The sequence below is a fragment of the Erythrolamprus reginae genome, chromosome 1 (genome assembly GCF_031021105.1).
Source record: "Erythrolamprus reginae isolate rEryReg1 chromosome 1, rEryReg1.hap1, whole genome shotgun sequence".
NCBI lineage: Eukaryota > Metazoa > Chordata > Lepidosauria > Squamata > Dipsadidae > Erythrolamprus > Erythrolamprus reginae.
In genome coordinates this window covers 417,868,709-417,894,080 of record NC_091950.1, presented here as the reverse complement: position 1 = coordinate 417,894,080, position 25,372 = coordinate 417,868,709, and the positions used below count along the sequence as shown (strand labels likewise).

Sequence of the window (25,372 nt, the reverse complement as noted above, 5' to 3'; positions counted from 1 at the left end):
TTACCTAGTTGGGCAATGAAATGTCTGCAAGAAATTTTAAAATACATTTCCTTCTCAATTCATTCATTTCACTTCTTATTATGTTTATGTTCAGTCGGACTGAGTGTGTATGATTGTGTAACAGGTAAGTTTTTATAATAATGTATTTTAAATTAGTTTTTAAAAGTTTTTAACATTAGATTTGTATTTATATTGTATTGCTGTTATGCTGTGAAGTGCCCTGAGTCTTCGGAGAGGGGCGGCATACAAATCTAATAAATAATAATAATAATAATAATAATAATTATTATTATTATTATTATTAGTGTGTAAGTATTATAGGATGAATGTGGGTGCCTGGTTTTAATAATTTTGGGGTTTTAATAATAATAATAATTTTTAATAATTATTAATTATTATTAATAATAATAATTGTTATTAATTAATTAATTAATTAATAATAATAATAATAATAATAATAATAATAATAATTTATTAGATTTGTTTGCCGCCCCTCTCCGAAGACTCGGGTGTCTCACAGTACTTGATTTTATGCTTGGGTTTCTTTTTATATTTATTTGTATTTATTCTTATTTTGTAAATTGCCCTGAGCTTACAGAGAAGGGTAGAAACATAGAAGACTGACGGCAGAAAAAGATCTCATGGTCCATCTAGTCTGCCCTTATACTATTTCCTGTATTTTATCTTAGGATGGATATATGTTTATCCCAGGCATGTTTCAATTCAGTTACTGTGGATTTACCAACCACGTCTGCTGGAAGTTTGTTCCAAGGGTCTACTACTCTTTCAGTAAAATAATATTTTCTCATGTTGCTTCTGATCTTTCCCCCAACTAACTTCAGATTGTGTCCCCTTGTTCTTGTGTTCACTTTCCTATTAAAAACACTTCCCCCTCCTGGACCTTATTTAACCCTTTAATATATTTAAATGTTTCGATCATGTCCCCCCTTTTCCTTCTGTCCTCCAGACTATACAGATGGAGTTCATTGAGTCTTTCCTGACATAGACATAGAAATCCAAATAAATAAATAAATCTCAGAGGAACAACAGGAAATTATCCTCAGCCAGGCTGCAACTTTGCTTCTGCCAGGTGGAAGAAACAATTATATTTATTTCTCTTTTTTTCTGTCTCGGGGGTCAAAAGCAGCTCGTGTCACCTTTGGCGGTCAACCCACAACTCCAGGAGAGGGTGTAGGGAGAAATCAGCACTGGCCATCTGGCTAATCGAAGGGTTAACGGAACAGGAAGCTTGGCCTTGGATTCAAGCGGTATCGCAGGAAAGGTGTAACAAACAATCGGGACAGCTGTCCGCACCTCGGCCACCACCGGCAGGTGTCTTCCCTCCAGCTGACCCATTCTTTTATGGGTGGCCCCTTTTCAAGCTGCTCTTTAGCTCTTGAGTTTTTCCCTTTGTTTTCTTGGCAGCTGCTTGGAAGGGCCATTGTGGCTCCTTTGTGTTTACTTGCAAAAAAAATAATCAGCCGGGCTATTTTAATAGAAACATAGAAACATAGAAGACTGACGGCAGAAAAAGACCTCATGGTCCATCTAGTCTGCCCTTATACTATTTCCTGTATTTTATCTTACAATGGATATATGTTTATCCCAGGCATGTTTCAATTCAGTTCCCGTGGATTTACCAACCACGTCTGCTGGAAGTTTGTTCCAAGGATCTACTACTCTTTCAGTGAAATAATATTTTCTCACGTTGCTTTTGATCTTTCCCCCAACTAACTTCAGATTGTGTCCCCTTGTTCCTGTGTTCACTTTCCTATTAAAAACATTTCCCTCCTGAACCTTATTTAACCCTTTAACATATTTAAATGTTTCAATCATGTCCCCCCTTTTCCTTCTGTCCTCCAGACTATACAGATTGAGTTCATGAAGTCTTTCCTGATACGTTTTATGCTTAAGACCTTCCACCATTCTTGTAGCCCGTCTTTGGACCCGTTCAATTTTGTCAATATCTTTTTGTAGGTGAGGTCTCCAGAACTGAACACAGTACTCCAAATGGGGTCTCACCAGCGCTCTATATAAGGGGATCACAATCTCCCTCTTCCTGCTTGTTATACCTCTAGCTATGCAGCCAAGCATCCTACTTGCTTTTCCTACTGCCTGACCATACTGCTCACCCATTTTGAGACTGTCAGAAATCACGACCCCTAAATCCTTCTCTTCTGAAGTTTTTGCTAACACAGAACTGCCAATGCAATACTCAGATTGAGGATTCCTTTTCCCCAAGTGCATTAATACACACACACAAACACACACACACACACACTCACTCGCCTCTCTCTCTCTTTATGAGTGTTCAAAAACCTTTGCCACCGCAAACGTCCTGGTGGTTTCGCTCTTCGTTATGACCGGCCCACATTGGGGGCCATACGGAGAAAGTCCTCGGCCCCTGAAAGGTGGAAATTCCCCATCTGAATGAGAAAGCCAACTCAACAAGGAGGAGGAGCAGAGACCACTGGTTCAAGAGTGTGAAAAGAGGGTGTCAAGACGGTGCAGAAGTTGGTGATAAATGAACAGCTTGCCACCCTCGAAAACGTCCAGAGATACTTCACCAGAAGAGCCCTTCACTCCTCCACTCGAAACAGAATACCCTACGAAAATAGACTAACAATCCTGGGTCTAGAAAGCTTAGAGCTACGACGCCTAAAACACGATTTAAGTATTGTCCACAAGATCATATGCTGCAACGTCCTACCGGTCAATGACTACTTCAGCTTCAACCGTGACAACACAAGAGCACGCACCAGATTCAAACTTAATATTAACCGCTCCAAACTTGACTGTAAAAAATATGACTTTAGCAATCGAGTTGCCGAAGCGTGGAACTAATTACCGGACTCAATAGTGTCAATCCCTAGCCCCCAACATTTCTCCCTTAGACTATCCACGATTGACCTCTCCAGGTTCCTAAGAGGTCAGTAAGGGGCGTGCATAAGTGCACCAGTGTGCCTTTCGTCCCGTCCATTTGTCTCTCCTTTATCTCATATATCTTTTCTTCCTTTCATATATCCTCTCCTCTATTTTTATATATTTTCTTCTATCCTTCTCTTTATATATATCACTACATGTCTATTCTCTTCTATATGTATTGTGTATTGGACAAAGTAAATAAAATAAAAATAAATAAAATAAACTATCTGTAGAAGGCCTGATACTGATGGGGACTTGGGAGGGGGGGGAATATCACGAGGGAGCAGGTGCAGCCGCAAAGCATTCTTTCGAGGGGTTCAAGGCCATCAGACGTCCATCACCTGGGCGGAAGCGGAAGGAGGAGTTGCCACGCTGGCACAACCTGAGTGGGCATCGTGACAAGGTTGTGGGTGGGAAGCTCAGATTCAGGCTCCAAAAATACACTGCTCAAAAAAAAATAAAGGGAACACTTAAACAACACAATATAACTCCAAGTCAATCCAACTTCTGTGAAATCAAACTGTCCACTTAGGAAGCAACGCTGATTGACCATCAATTTCCCATGCTGTTGTGCCCATTCAACTTGCTATAGAACGAAGTATTCAATGAGAATATTTCATTCATTCCAATCTAGGATGTGTTATTTGAGGGTTCCCTTTATTTTTTTGAGCAGTATAAATTGGAACTTTGAGGAATGTTTTATGTTGTGTGTATCTTTATATTGCAAAAAAAAAATCAATAGAAATATTTTTTTTTAAAAAAAGAACTTTCAGGAATGTCTTGATTTAAATTTGGATGCTTCCTGGAACCTTAGGGGGCATGAGGGTGGGAGAAAGAGATTTATGGGGCATGAGAATGATCTCTTTAGGCCCTACCAAAGGATCGTTTCAAAAGGCAACTGGACGCCCCCCTAAAAAAACCTTTTTGCTTCTCATCCAAGAGCAGGGGACACATGATAGCAGTACAGTGATCCCTCGATTAGCACGGTCTCGATTAGTGCGAAACGCTACAACACGGTTTTTCAAAAAATATTAATTAAAAAATAAGTCCGCGGGTTTTTTTTCTACACCACGGTTTTTCCCGCCCGATGACGTCATACGTCATCACCAAACTGACTGGCCATTGCTGATTGGCCAAAATCTCGACCAATCGTTGCAAACGTCCATTGTAGAAATGGTGATAGAAGAAGATCCCTAGTTATCCCAGTTATGCTAACCCCCACCCCACCCCAAAAAATGTAAATAAATATGTTATTGTTCATAACTTAAGAGTCTTATTCAATGTGTACAGGTACAGGTAGAGGTACAGTAATGGGAAGGGGAAATGGTAATTAAGGGGATGGGAAATGGTAATTTATGGGTTAAAAGTGTTGGGACTGAGTGGCATACAGTACTGTACATACTGTACAGAAGAATGAATGAATGAATGACTGAGTGAATGAAATTCAAACACAGGTGAGGGCTGGGGGGTTTTATTCTGTCATTACACAGTACAGTACAGTATTTAAGTGCTTTTTGAGAAAGGAGGGAGAGAAGGGAAGGAGGGAAGGAAGGAAGGAGGGAGGGAAGGAGGGAAGGAGGGAGGGAAGGAAGGAAGGAAGGAGGGAGGGAAGGAGGGAAGGAGGGAGGGAAGGAGGGAGGGAGGGAGGGAGGGAGGGAAGGAGGGAAGGAAGGAAGGAAGGAGGGAGGGAAGGAGGGAGGGAAGGAAGGAGGGAAGGAAGCCATTGCCATTGCCGCCAGCGCTGCCCCAAGAAAGCCGGTGAGAGGAAGGAAGGAAGGAAGGAAGGAGGGAGGGAGGGAAGGAAGCCATTGCCATTGCCATTGCCGCCAGCAATGCCCCAAGAAAGCCGGTGAGAGGGGCGAATCGGGCGGGCGGGGGGTAGTGGCGAGGAGCCCGGAAAAATCACCATTGCCAGCCTCCGAACTTGCGTCGCTCCACCATCTGCGCATGTGCGGCCATGGAAAAAAGGGCGCGCATGCGCAGATGGTGTTTTTACTTCCGCACCACTATAACGCGGAAAATCGATTAGCGCGGGAGGTCTTGGAACGTAACCCCCGCGCTAATCGAGGGATCACTGTATTTCCAATATTTGAGGGGCTGCCACAGAGAGGGGGGGGGGGTCAAGCTGTTTTCTAAAGACCCCATCGGCCAGACAAGGAATAAAAATAATAATAATGTATTAAATTTGTATGCCGCCCCTCTCCGAAGACTCGGGGCGGCTCACAGCAATAATAAAAACAATGTTATAGCGAAACAAATCTAATATTAAAAAAGAAAGCATATAAAACCCTATCATATTTAAAAACCAAACAACACATACATACCAAAAATAAAATATAAAAGCCTGGGGGAAGGCGTCTCAGTTCCCCCATGCCTGGTGATAAAGGTGGGTCTTGAGTAGTTTGCGAAAGACAAGGAGGGTGAGGGCAATTCTAATCTCCGGGGGGAGTTGATTCCAGAGGGCCGGGGCCGCCACAGAGAAGGCTCTTCCCCTGGGGCCCACCAAACGACATTGTTTAGTCGACAGGACCCGGAGGAGGCCAACTCTGTGGGATCTTATCGGTCGCTTGGATTTGTGCAGTAGCAGGCGGTTCCGGAGGTACTCTGCTCCAATGACATGTAGGGCTTTAAAGGTCATAACCAACACTTTGAATTGTGACCGGAAACTGATCGGCAGCCAATGAAGGCCACGGAGTGTTGTAGAAACGTGGGCGAATCTGGGAAGCCCCACGATGGCTCTCGCGGCCATGTTCTGCACGATCTGAAGTTAATAATGGAAGGAAACTGATCAAGGAGGGAGGGGTGGCATGCAAGTTCAATGAATAAATAAACCTGGAAATAAGATGGAATATTTTGACCTGACCATGAGAAAAGTCATATTTTTGGAATCCCTTTGTCCGGGGGTCTTTGCTCCTAGGCCTAGCCTTCCTCAAAGTGCTGAGAACACGGAGAAGATAATTCTAAGCAGATTCAATTCAATTCAATTCAATTTATTAGATTTGTATGCCGCCCCTCTCCAAAGACTCGGTGCGGCTCACAGCAATAATAAAAAACAATATACAATGGCAAATCTAATAATTAAGATATCTAAAAACCCTTATTTAAAACAATACATTCTCACAAACATACTATGCATAAACTACATAGGCCAGGGGAGATGGCTCAGTTCCCCCATGTCTGACGGCAGAGGTGGGTTTTAAGAAGTTTTCGAAAGGCAAGGCGGGTGGGGGCAATCCTAATCTCCGGAGGGAGCTGGTTCCAGAGGGTCGGGGCCGCCACAGAGAAGGCTCTCCCTCTGGGCCCGCCAGACGACATTGTTTAATCAACGGGACCCAGAGAAGGCCAACTTTGTGGGACCTAATCGGTCGCTGGGATTTGTGCGGCAGAAGGCGGTCCCGGAGATATTCTGGTCCGATGCCATGAATGGCTTTATAGGTCATAACCAACACTTTGAATTGTGACCAGAAACTGATCGGCAACCAATGCAGACTGTGGAGTGTTGGTGTAACATGGGCATACCTGGGGAAACCCATGATTGCTTTCACAGCTGCATTCTGCACGATCTGAAGTTTCCGAACACTTTTCAAAGGTAGCTCCATGTAGAGAGCGTTACAGTAGTCGAGCCTCGAGGTGATGAGTGACTGTGAGCAGATGTCCACATAAAAAGAAGAAGCGGAAGGAAATGATATACCCCGAACTGGCAAGAAGTGAAGCGACACCTGCTCGAAAGGCGCATCGCCCATCCAAGCATGTCTTCATAAATTGGCCGCACAGCCCACAATCCAAGGGCAGAGGCACCGCAGAATAGTCCCCTTAGGGAGGGAAGCGGCGTTGAGTGACTCAAAGCAAGCCAGCCAGGCTGCATGGTGGAGGGGGAAGCTTGAACATGGCTGGGGGATGAAGGGGAGGGGTGCAGGGGGGGCAGAGAAGGGAGGTATCGTCCTATCAGACCATTTACCAGTCTTAACATGGGTTTGAAAGGAAAAAAGTTCAGATCATTAACAGGCGAAATGAAAGTTGAAACCGAAGCAAACCTGTCCACATCAGAAGCAGGTGCAAAGGGTGGTCCGGTCCTAAGAGAATATTTTCTGTATTTTAGGATGAACATATGTTTATCCCAGACATGTTTAAATTCAGTCACTGTGGATTTATCTACCACATCTGCTGGAAGTTTGTTCCAAGCATCTACTACTCTTTCAGTAAAATAATATTTTCTCATGTTGCTTTTGATCTTTCCCCCAACTAACTTCAGATTGTGTCCCCTTGTTCTTGTGTTCACTTTTCTATTGAAAACACTTCCCTCCTGAACCTTATTTAACCCTTTTAACATATTTAAATGTTTCGATCATGTCCCCCCTTTCCCTTCTGTCCTCCAGACTATACAGATTGAGTTCATGGAGTCTCAAGATGGGTGAGCAGTGCGGTCAGGCGGTAGGGAAACTGAGTAGAATGCTTGGCTGCATAGCGAGAGGTATAACAAGCAGGAAGAGGGAGATTGTGATCCCGCTGTATAGAACACTGGTGAGACCCTATTTGGAGTACTGTGTCCAGTTCTTGAGGCCTCACCTACAAAAGTATATGGATAAAATTGAACAGGTCCAAAAACGGGCTACAAAAATGGTGGAAGGTCTTAAGCATAAAACTTATCAGGAAAGACTTCATGAACTCCATCATGAAGTCTTTCCTGATCAGTTTTATGCTTAAGACCTTCCACCATTTTTGTAGCCCGTCTTTGGACCCGTTCCATTTTATCCATATCTTTTTGTAGGTGAGGTCTCCAGAACAAGAGAAGGGACAAACAGATTTGTCCCAGGCTTTTCCCCCATCATGTTGTGATGACTTCATGAGAGAATATTTTCTGTATTTTATCTTAGGATGAACATATGTTTATCCCAGACATTTTTAAATTCAGTCACTGTGGATTTATCTGCCACATCTGCTGGAAGTTTGTTCCAAGCATCTACTACTCTTTCAGTAAAATAATATTTTCTCATGTTGCTTTTGATCTTTCCCCCAACTAACTTCAGATTGTGTCCCCTTGTTCTTGTGTTCACTTTCCTATTAAAAACACTTCCCTCCTGGACCTTATTTAACCCTTTAACATATTTAAATGTTTCAATCATGTCCCCCCTTTCCTTCTGTCCTCCAGACTATACAGATTGAGTTCATGAAGTCTTTCCTGATACGTTTTATGCTTAAGGCCTTCCACCATTCTTGTAGCCCGTCTTTGGACCCCTTCAATTTTGTCAATACCTTTTTGTAGGTGAGGTCTCCAGAACTGAACACAGTATTCCAAATGTGGTCTCACCAGCGCTCTATATAGCGGATCATAATCTCCCTCTTCCTGCTTCATAGCTAAGGCAGAACTAGAACTCATCATCTCTCAGTGATTGCTTAAAGTTACCCAGCCAACTTTCATGGCTAAGGACTAGAATTCAGAGATTCACCCAGCTGGCTTTCATGCCAAAGGCAGAACTACAATTCACTTCTAGTGATCTGCTCAAAGTCACCTAAGCCAGATTTAAGGCCTAAAGTGGGACTAGAACTCACTGTCTCCTGGTGATCAAGGGAGAAGCCAGAGTTACTTAACAACCTGCTAACTTAACAATGGCAGTGATGCTCTTAACAACTGTCGCAAGAAAGGTCATAAAATGGGGCAAAAACTCATTGAACAAGCATTTCGTTTATAACAGAAGTTTTGGGCTCAATTGTAGTCGTAAGTCAAGGACTCCCTATAGACAAAATTCCAATTTAAAGTTCACTTAACAAATATCTCGCTTAGCAACATACCGTAAATTTTGGGCTCAATTGAGGTCATAAGTGGAGGACTCCCTATTTAATGTTTCCAAATGTAAAATAATGCACTTGGGGAAAAGGAATCCTCAATCTGAGTATTGCATTGGCAGTTCTGTGTTAGCAAAAATTTCTGAAGAGAAGGATTTAGGGGTAGTGATTTCTGACAGTCTCAAAATGGGTGAGCAGTGCGGTCAGGCAATAGGGAAAGCAAGTAGAATGCTTGGCTGCATAGCTAGAGGTATAACAAGCAGGAAGAGGGAGATTGTGATCCCGCTGTATAGAGTGCTGGTGAGACCCCATTTGGAATACAGTAGTACTGTGTTCAGTTCTGGAGACCTCACCTACAAAAAGATATTGATAAAATTCAATGGGTCCAAAGACGGGTACAAAAATGGTGGAAGGTCTTAAGCATAAAATTTATCAGGAAAGACTTCATGAACTCAATCTGTAGAGTCTGGAAGACAGAAGGGAAAGTGGGCAGATGATTGAAATACTGTATTTAAATATGCTAAAGGGTTAAATAAGGTTCAGGAGGGAACTGTTTTTAATAGGAAAATGAACACAAGAATAAGGGGGCACAATCTGAGGTTAGTTGGGGGAAAGATCAGAAGCAACGTAAAAAAAGTATTATTTTACTGAAAGAATAGTAGATGCTTGGAACAAACTTCCAGCCCACGTGATTGGTAAATCCACAGAAACTGAATTTAAACATGCCTGGAATACACTTATATCCATCCTAAGATAAAATACAGTAAATAGTATAAGGGCAGACTAGATGAACCATGAGGCCTTTTTCTGCTGTCAATCTTGTATGGTCTTATGTTTCTATACAGGAAATTCTACTTTAAAGTTCACATACTCCTTAAAACCCATCTCTGCCGTCAAGCATGGGGGAATTGAGACATCACCCCCAGGCCTATACAGTTTATGCATGGTATGTTCGTGTGTATGTTTTTGCTTTTTAATAAGGGGTTTTTAGTGACTTTTATATTATTAGATTTGTTATACATTGTTTTATTGTTGTTGTGAGCCGCCCCGGGTCTACGGAGAGTGGCGGCATACAAATCTAATAAATAATAATAATAATAATAATAATAATAATAATAATAACTGGAGGCACAACAACAGGCCATTAGAACAAATTCTGTCAAAGCCAGAATTGAAAAATCAACAGACGATCCAAAGTGCAGACTCTGTAAAGAAACAGATGAAACCATCGATCACATACTCAGCTGCTGCAAAAAGATCGCACAGACCGACTACAAGCATAGACATGATGTTGTGGCACAGATGATCCACTGGAACGTGTGCCGGAACTACCATTTACCAGTGGCAAAGAACTGGTGGGATCATAAGCCCGAAAAAGTGGCCAAAAATGAGCAAGTAAAACTACTGTGGGACTTCCGACTTCAGACTGACCAAATTCTGAAGAATAACACACCAGACATTGTGATCGTGGAGAAAAAGAAAGTATGGATCATCGACATCGCAATCCCAGGAGACAGCAGAATTGAGGAGAAGCAGCTAGAGAAATTAGTGAAATACGAAGATCTAAAAATAGAGCTGCAATGACTCTGGCATAAGCCCATGAAAGTGGTCCCAGTGGTCCTTGGCACGCTGGGCGTAGTGCCAAAGGATCTCAGCGGACATTTGAAAACCATCGGAATTGAAAAAATCTCCATCTGTCAATTGCAAAAGGCCGCTTGACTGGGATTGGCAAACATAATTCGCCTCTACATCACGCAGTCCTAGGTGCTTGGGAAGCGCCCGACTGGTGATGAAATACGAAATCCAGCATAGTGATCTCGTTTGCTGTGTTGTACTGACATAATAATAACAATAACAACAACAAATATCTCGCTTAGCAACAGAAATTTTGGGCTTAATGGAGGTCGTAAGTCAAGGATTGCTTGCAAATAGAAATACAAAAGGAAACCCCTGCCCTTCTCCCTGAGTTAATCCAGCTTCCTTCGTGCTGATTAGGGATTGTGGAAAAATGCTTTCCCAGCACATTTGGGAACGTTAGCTTGTGAAAAAAATAAATTATGATTATTTTGATTAAGTGAATGCCTTGTCACGCCGTGGCTGGCTCAACAGGATTGATGGAGGAATTCTGCGGGGCGAAGAGGAAGCTGCTCCTTTTTAGCAACGTTTATTTTCAGGGGAGACAAAAGAAATGAGTATAAATGGGTGGAAACCTGACAGCTTGCTGGAAGAAAGAAGCTGGAAAAGGCAGCCAGAAAAACCGACTTACTTCTTCCTGGCGAAGCAATTCATTTGCAGCAGCTTCTTGGGGTTTGGGTGATGTCATTTACACAAAAAAAATGAAACAAAACGAGGGAAAACAAATGTGTTTTCCACTGTAAAAATAAATAAATAAAGGGGAGGCTTTTGTTTTGGCTTCGCGTTGCTAACAGAAGGGAAAAATAAAAAAAAAAGGCTTTGCACTAGAAATGAACTTTCCCTGAATTTGTCCCAGTCACATGCAGTGAGGTTGCAGAACAGAACGCAGGCAGGACACATGACGCCATGTGAAACAGAGGCCCTGCTCGAGCATTCATCAAAATGTGGATAGCCGGAGCCCTCTAAATTGGGACGGCCTCTTCGCTCTGATAAGCCGACCACTCGTGGTCACCTGGGCTCAGGTGTTCCCAGGTCAACGAGGGATTTGAAACTGCGAGGACCGGTTTATATTTCTGCGATGGCTGTATGGGCGGAATAAACCAGGCCGACCCAATAAAAACAAGCGCAAAGTGGGTTCGGAGGAAGGAGGCACGTTCGAACCTGCCATGAGCCGATGTACCCGGTCCCAGCTGTTTGCATTGAGGAGTGACGACAGCTTCCTATCCGAATGGAAGAGAGGAAGAGGGGTTGTCCTCGCTTAGCGACGGTTCAAAGTTACAATGAGCTACTTAAGCCTCGGTTCTGGAGTTGAGATGGCCACCCACCTCATGGTGGTCACATGAGAGCATTGTGGGCAGAGCACTTGGTTTGCATCCATCCGTCCGTCTCTATCTATCTATCTATCTATCTATCTATCTATCTATCTATCTATCTATCTATCTATCTATCTATCTATCTATCTATCTATCTATCTAATCTACCTACCTACCTACCTATTTATTTATTATATTTCTATGCCGCCCTGTCTATCTGTCTATCTGCCTATCTACCTATCTATCATTTATCCATCCATCCATCCATATGTCCAACTCTATTTCTATTTCATCCATCCATCCATCTATCCATTATCTATCTATCCATTATCTATCTATCTATCTATCTATCTATCTATCTATCTATCTATCTATCTATCTATCTATCTATCTATCTATCTATCTATCATTTTATTCATCTATCTATCCATCCATCCATATGTCCAACTCTATTTCTATCTCATCCATCCATCTATCCATTATCTATCTATCTATCTATCTATCTATCTATCTATCTATCTATCTATCTATCTATCTATCTATTTCTATCCATCCATCCATGTCCAATTCTATCTCATCTCTATCTCTATATCCCTCCCTCCCTCCCTCCATCCATCATCTCAATCCATCTATCCAACTCTATTTCTATATCATCTCTATATATGCCATCCATCCACCCATCTATCTATCCATGTCTGTCCATCTATCTGTGCATCTATCCATCCATACCTCCATCTCCCTTCATCTTTACAGGTAGTCCTCAACTTACAAGCACAATGGAGTCCAAAATTTATGTTGCTAAGTGAGACATTTTTAAAGTGATTTTACGACTTCTCTTGCCACAGCTGTTAAGTGAATCACTGCATTTGTTCAATTAGTAACAGTCCTTAAGTGAGCCTGGCTTCCCCCACTGACTTTGCTTGTCAGAAAGCCACATAAGGTGTTTGCATGAGCCCAGGCCCTAAAGCAGGGGTCGGCAAATTTAAAGGGCCACACGCGTGTAGTGCCAGAAACTCGCTTTTGCAAAAGAGCTGCACTCTAGGGGCCAAAGAGCCACGTGCGGCTCACGAGCCGTGGTTTGCCGACCCCAGGCCCAGGGTGTTGCAACTGTCATAAATACGAGCCAGTTGTCAATCATTTGAATTTTGATCCCATGGGCACCTTGGGATGCTGCAATGGTAGTTAAGTGTGAAGAATTTGTTTATTTATTTATTATTTGGACTTCTAGGCTGCCCTTCTCCATAGACATGGGGCGTTGAATGGCCACTAAACAAACTGCTGTAAATCAAGGAGTGCTCGTAATGACAGTTGATTTAGAAACATAGAAACATAGAAGATTGACGGCAGAAAAAGACCTCCTGGTCCATCCAGTCTGCCCTTATACTATTTCCCGTATTTAATCTTAGGATGGATAAATGTTTATCCCAGGCATGTTTAAATTCAGTTACTGTGGATGTATCAACCACGTCTGCTGGAAATTTGTTCCAAGGATCTACTATTCTTTCATTAAAATAATATTTTCTCATGTTGCTTTTGATCTTTCCTGTTGTGGTTAGCTCTGGCCCAGCTCCTGCCCCAAGGAATGTGGAGGTGGAGGTGGGGGAAACATCCACATGCCACAGGCCTGTTTTGCTCCCAATAGAATCTCCCGACGAAGTCTCCTCTGACGAAGGAAGCGTGAATGACAGGGAAGAGGGGAGTTTGGCAGACAGCCCAGGAGGAGATCAATCATCCTTATCATCCCTGGATTCCACGCATGTGTAGAGTGATGCATAGGAGAGAACAACTGAAGGATTATTACAGGAGATAAGTGAGGCCACCTGTGGTTGGATGGGGCTGCTGTAATTAGCGCTACAGATAAAAAGAGCAGCGTGCTGGTTTAACCTCGTGGAAGTTTATCTGATTCATAGTTTCGTCAAGATCGTGGTTTGCTGTTTCCCTGTTCAAGACTGTATGTGGAATTTCTGGACTGTGGAATTGGACTCAATTTCCCAGTTACTGGGTGAGAAATTGGATTGCATTTACCCTGTGCCTTGTGTGTACCAGAAAATCCCTTTGACATTTAAAAAGGGAGTTTTGTCTGCTTTTCTGTTGATAAAGACCTATTGTTTGCCTTCTATCGTGTGGTGTGTGTCGATTTGGACTAATGACCCTGTAATTACGGGTGGTTGGGACACGCCGACAGAACATTTCCCCCAACTAACTTCAGATTGTGTCCCCTTGTTCTTGTGTTCACTTTCCTGTTAACTTTCCTATTTCCCATTACATTTCGTTTATTGATCATATTTTTAAAACCTCCCAAATAGAGTCAGTTTCTTAAAACATTCTTGTCTGATATCATAAGCTCTCGAGAAAAAAGAAGAAGAAAGGATGACATCAACTCTCTTTCTGAAGGAAAAGGAGCTTCAGAATCCATGTGTGAGACTTGTTAGTAGTCTGTGGTCATTTTTTAAAATTTATTTTGTGGAAGTTGTTTTGAAAATGTGCTTGCTCTCATCCTTTTTCCAAACATTAAACAGAGTTCCAGCTGCAGCTTCTGAGTCATAGTGACGACTTCCAAATCACTCTTTCAGCAGTACAGTACAGTAAGACCTCACCTATCGCGGGTGTTACGTTCCAGACCCGGCCGCGATAGGTGAAATCCGCGATGGGGAATTTATCCTCCTTCCCACCAGCTCCGGATGCCTGGAGGCGAGCAACGGCTAACCTTTCCCCCCACTACTACTTACTCTGCGCCTGAGGAAAAGAAGGGGAGGGGGGCAAAAGAATCGCGGCCCCCGAGCATTCCCGACCCACTGCTGTTCTTTGCAGCAGTTCGGCCAAACGTTGTCTTTTTTGCCTTGCCCCGGCTGGAAAGTCCCTGGTGAGCTGCCCTGGCTGGTTCTTTTTCTCTCTCTCTCTCTTTTCTTTTTTTTCCCCCTCCACCCGCCCAGCACTTCCTCTCCCGCCCTCGAGCCCAGTCTGGAATCCCCGCCGCATCGCGTTCCTTCCTTTGCTTACGCTCGCTCGTTCGCACGCTGCCAGGAGCTCTTTCTACAACCCCAAGCACACCGCCGCCGCTAACCACTAAGCGCGCCTCCAAAGACTGCCTTCTCGGGACTGGCGAGGCGGGTTGAACGAGGGGACGGGCCTCCGCCGGAGCTCAGTCCCCACCCCGCTCATCATTCGAGAGTCCCACTGGAATTATTCTAGCGCTTGTTTGTGTGGTGAAATGATTCAAGTGAAGCTTCTCTCTGAGCATGAGCTGAGCGCTTGTCCTGCCCTTCCAAACTTCTAAGCGCCGTATCTGTGCCAACGCTGACTTCAAAACCCGCGATGAAGTGAAGCCGCGATAGGTGATGCGCGATATAGCGAGGGACTACTGTATCTGTCTCTCTCTCTCTCACACACACACACAAAACACAGAGTATAGATGTATTTTGACCTTGTTATGGTCTCATCAGTCAGACATACCCTTACTGGGATTAGAATCTGTAGCATGCAAGGCAGGATATTTATTTATTTATTTATTTATTTATTATTTGGATTTGTATGCCGCCCCTCTCCGAAAACTCGGGGCGGCTCACAACAAGTGAAAAGACAATCCAATACATAATCCAATTAATTAAAATATTATAAATTTAAGAAAAACCCCTATACTAACATACACACACACAACCTCTGTGCTGCAGGCTCGCCTCTGTTCAGCCGGCCTATGCCACACGCCTTCAATTAAAGGGAAATCTAGCCAAGCAAATACACACACGAGAGAATGCAATTAAATGTTCTTTATCCAAACAAAAGAGAAGCAAAACTCCCTTTCAAACTTCAAAGGGAGTTCTTGTATAAATAAGGCACACTTGAAATACAGACAGATAACGGAGTCCAGCAATAAATCTAAGCAGTAGACCAGTAACTGTGAATTTCGTCACAGGTTGTTCAGACGTGATAAACACTCAAAATGTCTTTATATTCCAAAGTCCAAACAAAGTCCTGAGCACAATCCAGAAACAACAAGGCACGATCCAAACCAATATGATCAGATAATCTTTCACACTGCGAAGCCGGCACGCTGCCAATTTATCAGCAGCCCTAATTACTGTATCCCCACCCAACCACAGGTGGCCTCTCTATCTCCTGTAATATTTCTTAAGTTGTTCTCTCCTATGCATAGCTCTAAGCATGCGTGGGTCTGTCATTGTCTCTTCATCTGAATCAAGCGAAGATCATGAAGATTGACTTCCTCCTGGGCTGTCTGCCAAGCCCCCCTCTTCCATCTCACCGACACTTCCTTCTGCAGAGGATAATTCACTGGCTGACTCTGTCGGCAGCAAAACAGGCCTGGAACATGTTGATGTTTCCCCCACATCCACCTCCACATTCCTTGGGGCAGGAGCTGGGCCAGAGCTAACCACAACAGCCTCCAAATCAACTTTCGAGAGAAAATCAACCATATGGCTCTTCTTTTTCTTTTCTTGTAGATGTTTTATTACCAATTTAGGTAATATCATCAGGGCCAGCTGGCTAGTGGAATGGGTAATATTCTGTGCGTACTCCAGGGATGTTTAACAAAATGTACGTCTCAAAGGGTGGTTTAATTGGACTCCCTGTGCTTTTGGGGAAGTTTAAAGAAGATGTTTGTTTATTTGTTTGTTTATTTATTTATTTATTAGATTTGTATGCCGCCCCTCTCCGAAGACCCAGGTAATCCCTTCCCAATGGGTTCCAGGTGCTGCCCGCATTTACTGATTGATTGTATTTATATGCCACTCACTCCAAAAAAACTCTGAGCGACTAACAATCAAAATAAATACAACAACAATAAAAAGTTAAAATCTAATAATAAAAATCAATAATAACAATAATATAAAAAACATACATACTAGCAATGTCTAATTCCAGGCCTGCTGGAAAAGCCAGGTCAATGGCTTTCCGGAAGACCGGTAGGGTGGAGATAATACGGACCTCTGGAGGCAGTTGGTTCCAAAGGGCCAGAGCCACCACAGAAAAGGCTCTTCCCCGAGGTCCCGCCAGCCAACATTGTTTGGGGGTCAGGACCTGGAGAAGGCCAACTCTGGGGGCCCTTACTGGCCGCAGCGAGGTATGATCCAATATATGTCACCTCAGTGGTGCGAAGGGCAGTGTATCAATGTAACAATTAAACATGTAGGAACCAATGGGAAGCCTACTTATTGAAGCACCATATTCTTAATGAATTTCACGACCCAAAGAAACTTTTGATAGCAAGACGGGGAGCAGATAAATTAATTAATCAATGACTAAAAACCTACAACACTACGTGGCCTGCATTGGCTGCCGATCAGTTTCTGGTCACAATTCAAAGTGTTGGTTATGACCTTTAAAGCCCTACATGGCATTGGACCAGAGTACCTCCGGAACCGCCTGCTACCGCACGAATCCCAGCGACCGATAAGGTCCCACACAGTTGGCCTTCTCCGGGTCCCATCAACTAAACAATGTCGTTTGGCAGGCCCCAGGGGAAGAGCCTTCTCTGTGGCGGCCCCGGCCGTCTGGAATCAACTCCCCCCAGAGATTAGAACTGCCCCCACCCTCCTTGTCTTTTGTAAACTACTCAAGACCCACCTATACCGCCAGGCATGGGGGATTTGAGACACCTTTCCCCCAGGCTCTTTATATTTTATGTTTGGTATGTATGTGTTGTCTGGTTTTAATATGATAGGGTTTTATATATTTCTTTTTAATATTAGATTTGTTTCAGTATAATATTGTTTTTATCATTGTTGTGAGCCGCCCCGAGTCTTCAGAGAGGGGCGGCATACAAATCTAATATATTATTATTATTATTATTATTATTATTATTATTATTATTATTATTATTATTATTACTGGCAACCTATTTCCACTGGGAACATGCCTGCTGGACAGAAGCGAGAACCACAACAGTGTGCATGAATATACACCAGTAGTGGGTTGCTGCCGGTTCAGACCAGTTCGCCCGTAGCCCCCCAGAACTGGTCTTTTGGCCGCCGCTTCTGAAAAGCAGCTGGCAAAACCCCCCTCTGTGCATGCGCGAAGGCTTCTGCGCATGCGCAGAGGGTGATTTCCCCAACGTCATGGCAGTTCTCTGTTAGCAAAAACTTCAGAAGAGAAGGATTTAGGGATCGTGATTTCTGACAGTTTCAAAATGGGTGAGTGGAAAAGCAAGTAGAATGCTTGGCTGCATAGCTAGAGGTGTAACAAGCAGGAAGAGGGAGATTGTGATCCTGCTGTATAGAGCGCTGGTGAGACCACATTTGGAATACTGTGTCCACTTCTGGAGACCTCACTTACAAAAAGATATTGATAAAATTCAACGGGTCCAAAGACGGGCTGCAAAAATGGTGGAAGGTCTTAAGAATAAAACGTATCAGGAAAGACTTCATGAACTCAAACTCTATAGTCTGGAGGACAGAAGGGAAAGGGGGGACATGATCTAAACATTTAACTATGTTAAAGGGTTAAATAAGGTTCAGGAGAAAAATGTTTTTAATAGGAAAATGAACACAAGAACAAGGGGACACAATCTGAAGTTAGTTGGGGGAAAGATCAAAAGCAGCATGAGAAAATATTATTTGACTGAAAGAGTAGTAGATGCTTGGAAGAAAATTCCAGCAGACGTGGTTGATAAATCCACAGTAACTGAATTTAAACATGCCTGGGATAAACATATGTCCATCCTAAGATAAAATACAGGAAATAGTATAAGGGCAGACTGGATGGGCCAGGAGGTCTTTTTCTGCCGTCAATGTTCTATGGTTCTATGTCAAACATAGCAAAACGCACACTTCCCTTGAGATGAGAAGCAGTAGGGAAAGTCAGTGCAACCAACCTCTGGTACACATGTGTTTGTGTAGCCGGGACTTCTCCAGTTTCTACTCTAATGAGGACAAAGGATGTGTGTGTGTTTGTGTGTATGTGTGTAACATCCAGAAGGTCACTTGCCAGACTCTTTAGCTAACAGGACAGAAGCAAGCAGGGGTTTTACGGCTCGGTAAACAAAGCCAAGCAGAAAACATGTTGTGACATCAGATAACAAGAGATTCCCCCCAGGGAGGGAAGCACGAGTCATACGACACTTCTCCGGTAGCTGCTGAAAACATTTGGTAGCTCTTTTTATTAATATTTTTCTTGGAAGACAGCTCTCTCTGCTCGGCTGGCCCAATAAAGGAGGCTCCTGAGAAATGGGGAGAAAATATTTCCAATTGCTTGGCCTTTTCCAGCAGGAATCCTCAATCTGAGTATTGCATTGGCAGTTCTGTGTTAGCAAAAACTTCAGAAGAGAAGGATTTAGGGGTAGTGATTTCTGACAGTCTCAAAATGGGTGAAGAGTGCAGTCAGGTGGTAGGGAAAGCAAGTAGGATGCTTGGCTGCATAGCTAGAGGTATAACAAGCAGGAAGAGGGAGATTGTGATCCCCTTATATAGAGCGCTGGTGAGACCACATTTGTAGCACTGTGTTCAGTTCTGGAGACCTCACCTACAAAAAGATATTGACAAAATTGAACGGGTCCAAAGACGGGCTACAAGAATGGTGGAAGGTCTTAAGCATAAAACGTATCAGGAAAGACTGAATGAACTCAATCTGTATAGTCTGGAGGACAGAAGGAAAAGGGGGGACATGATTGAAACATTTAAATATGTTAAAGGGTTAAATAGGGTTCAGGAGGGAAGTGTTTTTAACAGGAAAGTGAACACAAGAACAAGGGGGCACAATCTGAAGTTAGTTGGGGGAAAGATCAAAAGCAACATGAGAAAATATTATTTTACTGAAAGAGTAGCAGATCCTTAGAACAAACTTCCAGCAGACGTGGTTGGTAAATCCACAGTGACTGAATTTAAACATGCCTGGGATAAACATATATCCATCCTAAGATAAAATACTGTACAGGAAATAGTATAAGGGCAGACTAGATGGACCATGAGGTCTTTTTCTGCCATCAGACTTCTATGTTTCTATGTTTCTATGTTTTGACTGTGGCCTTCCTTCCTTCTCTCCCCAACCATTAAGCAGGAGGTAATGGCAGCCCTGAGTGTATTTATTTATTTTATTTATTATTTTATTTATTCATTTGTCCAATACACAAATAAATAGGAAGAAAAATAGACATGTGGTAATTTATATAAGGGTAAAAGTGAACTTAGAGGAGAGGATATATGAAAGGAAGAGAATATATATGATAGGTGAAAGAGAGGAAAGACAATTGGACAGGGGACAAAAGGCACACCAGTGCACTTATGTACGCCCCTTACTGGCCTCTTAGGAACCTGGAGAGGTCAATCGTGGAGAGTCTAAGGGAGAAATGTTGGGGGTTAGGGGTTGACACAATTGAGTCCGGTAATGAGTTCCACGCTTCGATAACTCGATTGTTGAAATCATATTTTTTACAGTCAAGTTTGGAGCGGTTCGTATTCAGTTTGAATCTGTTGCGTGCTCTTGTGTTGTTGCGGTTGAAGCTGAACTAGTCATTGACGGGTAGGACGTTGCAGCATATGATTTTGTGGGCAATACTCAAATCGTGTTTTAGGCGTCGTAGTTCTAGGCTTTCTAGGCCCAGGATTGTTAGTCTATTTTCATAGGATATTCTGTTTCGAGTGGAGGAGTGAAGGGCTCTTCTGGTGAAATATCTTTGGACATTTTCAAGGGTGTTGATGTCTGAGATGTGGTATGGGTTCCAGACAGATGAGCAGTAGTCTAGGATGGGTCTTGCAAAAGTTTTGTAGGCTCTTGTGAGTAGTATTTTATTTTTTCATTTTGTCAAGTACAGATTGGAAGCGTACAAAGATATAACAATGTTTATATACATGATACTAGTAAGAGAAAGACATTAGGACAGGGGACGGAAGGCACGCTTGTGCACTTATGCACGCCCTTTGCTGACCTCTTAGGAATCGGGAGAGGTCAACAGTGGATAGTCTAAGGCTAAAGTTTTGGGGGTTAGGTGATGATACTGCAGAGTCAGGTAGTGAGTTCCAGGCATCAACTACTCAGTTACCAAAGTTGTATTTCCTGCATTCGAGTTTGGAACGGTTTATTTCAAGTTTGCACTGTTGTGTACTCTGGTGTTATTGTGGTTGAAGCTGAAGTAGTCGTTGACAGGAAGGACGTTGTAGCAGGTGATTTTAGGGGTTATGCTTAGGTCGTGTTTAAGGCGACGTAATTCTAAGCTTTCTAAACCTACGATTGTAATCTAGTTGCGTAGGGTATTCTGTTGCGAGTGGAGGAGTGGAGGGCTCTTCAAGTACAGCATCTCTGGACGTTTCTGGAGTGTTTATGTCCAAAATGTAGTGTGGTTTCCAGAAAGATGAGCTGTATTCAAGGATTGGTCTGGCAAAAGTTTTGTATGCTCTGTTTAGTAGTATGATATTACTGGAGCAGAAGCTACGCAGGATTAGGTTAACAACTCTTGAAGCTTTTTTTGCCGATGTTGTTGCAGTGGGTTTTGGCACTTAGGTCATTTGGTATGAATATTCCAAGGTCTTTTATGGAGTGAGGGTTGTATGTAAGGTCTTGTTTATTATATGGTGGGCTTTCGGCTAAGAGCACATAATAAACACATTTTCAAACCATGCGCAATGGGAGCACCACATCGGCGCGACCTCAGTGCAAGGAATACAGATACTCCTGAACTTATGATGCTAGCTGCGTCCAAAATTGCTGTGGGTAAAGTTTGACACAATTCTAAGTCAGGGTTAGCAACCATTCGGACATCAGGGACAACTAAATTCATAATTTTAAATAATAATAATAATGAGCAAGCAAATCTACTGTGGGACTTCCGACTTCAGACTGACCAAATTCTGAAGCATAACCCACCAGACATCCTGATTGTGGAGAAAAAGAAAGTATTGATCATCGGCATCGCAATCCCAGGAGACAGCAGAATTGAGGAGAAGCAGCTAGAGAAATGAGTGAAATACGAAGATCTAAAAATCGAGCTGCAACGACTCTGTCATAAGCCAATGAAAGTGGTCCCAGTGGTACTTGGCACGCTGGGCGCAGTGCCAAAGGATCTCAGCGGACATTTGAAAACCATCGGAATTTACAAAATCTCCATCTGTCAATTGCAAAGGCCGCTTTACTTAGATTGGCAAACATAATTTGCCGCTACATCACGCAGTCCTAGGTGCTTGGGAAGCGCCCGACTGGTGATGAAATACGAAATCCAGCATAGTGATCTCGTTTGCTGTGTTGTATTGACATAATAATAATAATAATAATAATAATAATAATAATAATAATTATAATTTATTAGACTTGTATGCCGCCCCTCTCCGAAGACTCGGAGCGGCTCACAACAAAATACAAAACACAAATCTAATATTAAAAACAATTATAAAAACCCATTATAAAAAACAGTCATACTATCCAAACAAACCATACATAACATGAAACAGCTAAGGGTCAATTAGGTCCCCCAAGCCTGGCAGCATAGTTGGGTTTTCAGTAGTTTGCGAAAGGCAAGGAGGGTGGGGGCAGCCCTGATCTCCGGGGGGGGGGGAGTTTATTGTATGTAGATGTATGTATGTATGTATGTATGTAGTATGTATGTATGTATGTATCTTATTTATTTATTAGATTTGTATGGCGCCCCTCTCCGTGGGACTTGGGGCGGCTAACAACAATAATGAAACAACATGTAACAAATCTAATATTTAAAATAATTTTAAAAACCCTTATTTTAAAAAAACCAAACATACACGTAAACATACCATGCATAAATTGTATAGGCCTAGGGGGAAGGGAATATCTCAATTCCCCCATGCCTAACGACAAAGGTGGGTTTTAAGGAGCCTTACGAAATGTGAGGAGGGGTGGGGGGGCAATTTTGATCTCTGGGGGGAGTTGGTTCCAGAGGGTTGGGGCCACCACAGAGAAGGCTCTTCCCCTGGGCCCTGCCAAACAACATTGTTTAGTCGACGGGACCCGGAGAAGGCCAACTCTGTGGGACCTAACTGCTCACTGGGATTCGTGCCAGCGAATTAAATCCCAAAGACTGCTAATAAATCCCACAGACTGCTTAATACAATCTGCCTAATGACCTGATGGGGTGGGCGTGCTAGGTGGTCATGTGACTGGGTGGGCGTGGCCAACCTGATGTCACTCACATCAAGGGGTGCCTTGCCAACCTCTACTTGCCTCTCCTCTGCCACCCACTCTTCATAATTGGGAAGCCACGTTCACTCAACTACTGGGTTACTAACATCACAACATCACATAACAAAGGTGGCTACAAGAATCTCAAGTGTTTCATTTCCTGTTTGGAGCCCGACACTCAGGAACCCACCGTTTTTATGAGCACGCTGTCCTCAACCATCAACCCAATTTAAGCAAATTCTTGCAGGAATCCCTCCACTTGGCAACATTAAGACTGAGGGACTTCAAGTCCCAGAATTCTCAGCCAGCACTGAGAGTTTAAATCCACCAGTTTTAAGGTTACCAAGTTTGCAGATCCCTGCTACGGTATATCTAGAAGAGCCAGGGGTGGCGCAGCAGGTAGAGTGCTGTACTGCAGGTCACTGAAGCTGACTGTAGATCTGTAGGTCAGCAGTTCAAATCTCATCACCGGCTCAAGGTTGACTCAGCCTTCCATCCTCCCGAGGTGGGTAAAATGAGGACCTGGAGTGTGGGGGGCAATAGGCTGGCTCTGTTAAAAAAGTGCTATTGCTAACATGTTGTAAGCCGCCCTGAGTCTAAGGAGAAGGGTGGCATTAAAAAAACTTGAATGAATGAATGAATGAATGAATGAATAAATAAATAAATAAATATCACAAGTCCCACTCTATAGAGCGCTGGTGAGACCACATTTGGAATACTGTGTCCAGTTCTGGAGACCTCACCTACAAAAAGATATTGATAAAAATTGAACGGGTCCAAAGACGGGCTACAAAAATGGTGGAAGGTCTTAAGCATAAAACGTATCAGGAAAGACTTAATGAACTCAATCTGTATAGTCTGGAGGACAGAAGGAAAAGGGGGGACATGATCGAAACATTTAAATATGTTAAAGGGTTAAATAAGGTTCAGGAGGGAAGTGTTTTTAATAGAAAAGTGAACACAAGAACAAAGGGACACAACATGAGGTTTGTTGGGGTAAGATCAGAAGCAACGTGAGAAAATGATATTTGACTGAAAGAGTAGTAGATGCTTGGAACAAACTTCCAGCAGGCGTGGTTGTTAAATCCACAGTCACTGAATTGAAACATGCCTGGGATAAACATAGATTCATCCTAAGATAAAACACAGGAAATAGCATAAGGGCAGACTAGATGGACCAGGAGGTCTTTTTCTGCCATCAATCTTCTTATGTTTCTATGTTTACTTTATGCCAGGATTTAGGGCACTCTTACCCACATGCAGGCTTCCAGCCTGACTTTGGACATGATGGTCCATAATGAAATGGATTCTCCCACTCCTTGGTCAGGGCAGATAATCTGGTCCGGGTAGGGCGGCTCTGGAAAATTCACCGTGTTACATTCGTAAGCTGCGAGTGTCACCGATGCTATATGTGGGCCCTGCAGAGGGGAAGAAGAAGAAGGCAAAAATTCAATGATTGATGGCAATCCATTTAATTTTTTTTAATTTTTTAAAATTTGTATGCCGCCCTCTCTCCGCAGACTCGGGGGCTGCTCACAACAGCAACAGAAAACAATATATAATACAAATTCAATAATTAGAAAGCTAAAAACCCTGTAATTTAAAAAAACATGCACACAACATACCATACATAAACAGTATAGGCCTGGGGAAGATATTTCAGTTCCCCCAAGCCTGACGGCAGAGGTGGGTTTTAAGGACTTTGTGAAAGGGCAAGGAGGGTGGGGGCAGTTCTAATTTCAGGGGGGGAGCTGGTTCCAGAGGGTTGGGGCCGCCACAGAGAAGGCTCTTCCCCTGGGACCCCCGCCAAACGACATTGTTTTAGTCGACGGAGACCCGGAGAAGGCCAACTCTGTGGGGACCTAATCGGTCTCTGGATTCGTGCGGCAGAAGGCGGTTCCGGAGGGCATTGTGGTCCAATGCCATGAAGGGCTTTATAGGTCAAGACCAACACTTTGAATTGTGACTGGAAACTGATCGGCAACCAATGCAGACTGCAGAGTGTTGGTGTAACATGGGCATACCTGGGGAAGCCATGATTGCTCTCGCAGCTGCATTCTGCACGATCTGAAGTTGCAATACCTTTGAAAAGTGTTCGGAAACTTCAGATCGTGCAGAATGCAGCTGCGAGAGCAATCATGGGCTTCCCCAGGTATGCCCATGTTACACCAATATTTGTAGCTCAGGGGTCTTTGGTGCTCCATCAGCTTGCTTGTTTTCTTGAGATGTTTTCATTACCCAAATATTTATTTATTTTATTTATTCGATTTCCATGCCACCCAATCCCGAAGGACTCAGGTATAGGTAACATCATCAACAGATATTAACAGCATCTGTAGACTAGCTGTATATGGCACGTGGAGATAGCGATAGCACTTAAGACTTATATATCATTTCACAATGCTTCACAGCTCTCTCCAAACGGTTTGCAGAGTCTGCATATTGCCCCTAATAATCTGGGTCCTCATTTTACCCACCTTGGAAGGATGGAAGGCTGAGTCAATATTCAGCTTGTTGTGATCGAACTGCTGGCAGTTGGCAGAATTATCTAAATTATTTTAACCCCTGTGCACCACTTTCTTTCTTTCCTTCCTCCCTTCTATCTTTTCATTTTTCCTTCC

The 25,372-nt window shown here is 43.2% G+C and overlaps 1 protein-coding gene across 1 annotated transcript in view; it reads right to left on the bottom strand.

Annotated features, from left to right (window-relative positions):
• VMP1 (vacuole membrane protein 1) overlaps positions 1-25,372 on the bottom strand; it is a 178,930-nt gene that overhangs the window by 85,443 nt on the left and 68,115 nt on the right. Inside the window, exon 6 of the mRNA XM_070735374.1 lies at positions 24,005-24,169. Coding sequence (XP_070591475.1) covers positions 24,005-24,169 — 165 coding nt within the window. The remainder of the gene's footprint in view (positions 1-24,004; positions 24,170-25,372) is intronic.